General features: G+C 42.6%; 1 protein-coding gene across 1 annotated transcript in view; it reads right to left on the reverse strand.

The window, feature by feature from the left end:
• The window catches only part of LSAMP (limbic system associated membrane protein), an 800,294-nt gene extending 798,231 nt beyond the window's left edge, over positions 1–2,063 (reverse strand). The window contains exon 1 of the mRNA XM_027867837.1: positions 1,405–2,063. Coding sequence (XP_027723638.1) covers positions 1,405–1,559 — 155 coding nt within the window. The 5' untranslated portion in view covers positions 1,560–2,063. The remainder of the gene's footprint in view (positions 1–1,404) is intronic.
• Between the last annotated feature and the right edge of the window lie 151 nt (positions 2,064–2,214).

Raw genomic sequence — 2,214 nt, forward strand, 5'->3', positions numbered from 1 at the left:
CACACACACACACACACACACACACACACACACACACACACACACACACTCCACTATAACAAGAGTAGAGATCCCAAAGCAGGACACTCTGTGACAGCCAACCAAATTTATTTCTAAGGAAAGGCATGAAAACTTTGCTGCTGTCGGCAGCTCTGCTATGGAACTGCTCCCTGATGCCCCAGGGTTTATGCACTATCAGCTTCTTGCACACAGATTAGAGGTTTATTTTCAATTCTATATAGTTCTTTATTGCCACAACAAGCGATATTAGACAGACAGATAGACACTGGAACATTTTGTTGGGATAAAATGAGATTTTAAAAGATCCCATAGGAAAGATTTAGTTGTCAGCATCTGACAGAAATTCTGGGAGAATCATACCAAAGGAAAGGGATATACGTGTATGGGTGGTGTCTGTGGGGGGTTGGGTAAAGAGGAAGTGGAGATTGGGAAGGGAACTAGGAGATTATCTAAAAAGTGAATTGGCACACAATACCACTTGGAGAGCCAGCTCTCTCTGTCCCCTTACAGGGGTCAAACTCACCAAGGATTTAGGATTTTCCCCTCCAAATATCAATCCACCAATTCTTTCAGATTATGGTGGAGGTTCATACAGATAAGACTTTTAGGTCAAGGCTTAGTAACCAAGATTAAAAAATTATTTCTGCCTTAGCCCTTTTGGCTTAACGGTCCTATATTTCACTTATAGTAAGTAGGTATTTGGAAAGTTATTTTACTTCACCTTACTTATCAGGTTGATTTTTACCAAAATTCGAGGGGATGGGGAAGACTAAGGGATAAATAAAGTTCTTACACTTTATTAGTTCCCTCAGTGCCCATAAGGAAATCCCATGATTACAGGATAGGGACAAATAGCTTCCTGACAACTTGAACTAGTGAGAAAGCAAAACACTCAGGTCTCTATTCACAACCATCTCTTTAATGAGTGGAGAGACTAACATAGTGAACCATTGGAAGTGTATCTCAGAGCCATAATTCAATAACTCTGCTTACCACACACCAGTGTTTAAATTAAAGAGACCTCACCAGGACTTCAGAAAACCAAGCTCTGGTAAATTAAAAAAAAATAATAAAGATTTCTGTCTAGTTTTGTTTTTTCTTTTCTTTTCTTGTCATACCATAAAGTTAGCATTTCTTGGTAAGATCAGGGAAACAGAGCACTTAACCACCAGTGTTGAAGCTTTAAATGGGACCAGAACCCCCTTTCAGTTTATGGCTCAATATCACAGAATCAGGAAAATAGATAAATACACACAGAGCCCCGATTCCTATAGCATCAGCAGCTGCAGTTCGAGAGGAACATGTACATGCACAGACACACACATCTTGGTAACATATGCATATAAATATAAAAAACTGAGAAAAGTTGCCAGAATGCCCTACCTGAGGATGGCCGTGTCCCCCTGCCTCACGGTGATGTTGTCAGTGCCTCGGGTAAAATCCACGCCGCGAACAGGCAGTCCTGTGGGGAGAAGGCAAAGCAATCTCAGTAGGACCAGCGGCAACTGTTTCCGATCGGGATGAACTCTTCCGACCATGGTGGCCACGCTGACTTTCAGGGTATATATAGGGAGATGGGCACTCTCGGGGTGTGCAGGGCGGACGGGAAGAGCGATTTACAAATACACAGTGTTCATCAACAGCTAGCGAGGAGTGAAAGCAGACCCAGCTTTTCCAGCTTCTAATCCTTTCCACTTTTCTTCTCTCCCCTCCTCTCTCTTGCACCTCTCTTCTTTTCCCCCTAAGTCTTAACGAGCCCCTCATAAAACCAGAGCAAACAAACAAAAAAAAAGTCAAATGAACAAAAATACAATTTCTTTTTTAAAAAAGCTTTTTGCAAAAATAAACCACTTGCAAAGGTGAAGGAAAGCCTTAAAAGGAGAAGATACTGATTTGTTGTTGCTGTTGTTTGTCTTTTCCTTTTTCTTTCTGTTGCTGAATGCTCCTATTCCAGTGAAGGGCTATACAGTCTCTGAGAGGAGCTCCTTTCATAACCCACTTTTCTTAGGCGGAGGGAGGCCAGCAAGCACCAAGCTCTACACTGTGAGTGTAAAAAAAATCAGCAGCAGCAGCAGCTCTCTCTCTCTCTCTCTCTCTCTCTCTCTCTCTCTCTCTCTCTCTCTCTCTCTCTCTCTCTCTCCCTCTCCTCTCTCTCTCCCTCTCTCTCCCTCTCTCTCTTTCCTCTCTCCCCCC

Source organism: Vombatus ursinus, unplaced genomic scaffold (genome assembly GCF_900497805.2).
Source record: "Vombatus ursinus unplaced genomic scaffold, bare-nosed wombat genome assembly UNPS02001419.1, whole genome shotgun sequence".
NCBI classification, from domain to species: domain Eukaryota; kingdom Metazoa; phylum Chordata; class Mammalia; order Diprotodontia; family Vombatidae; genus Vombatus; species Vombatus ursinus.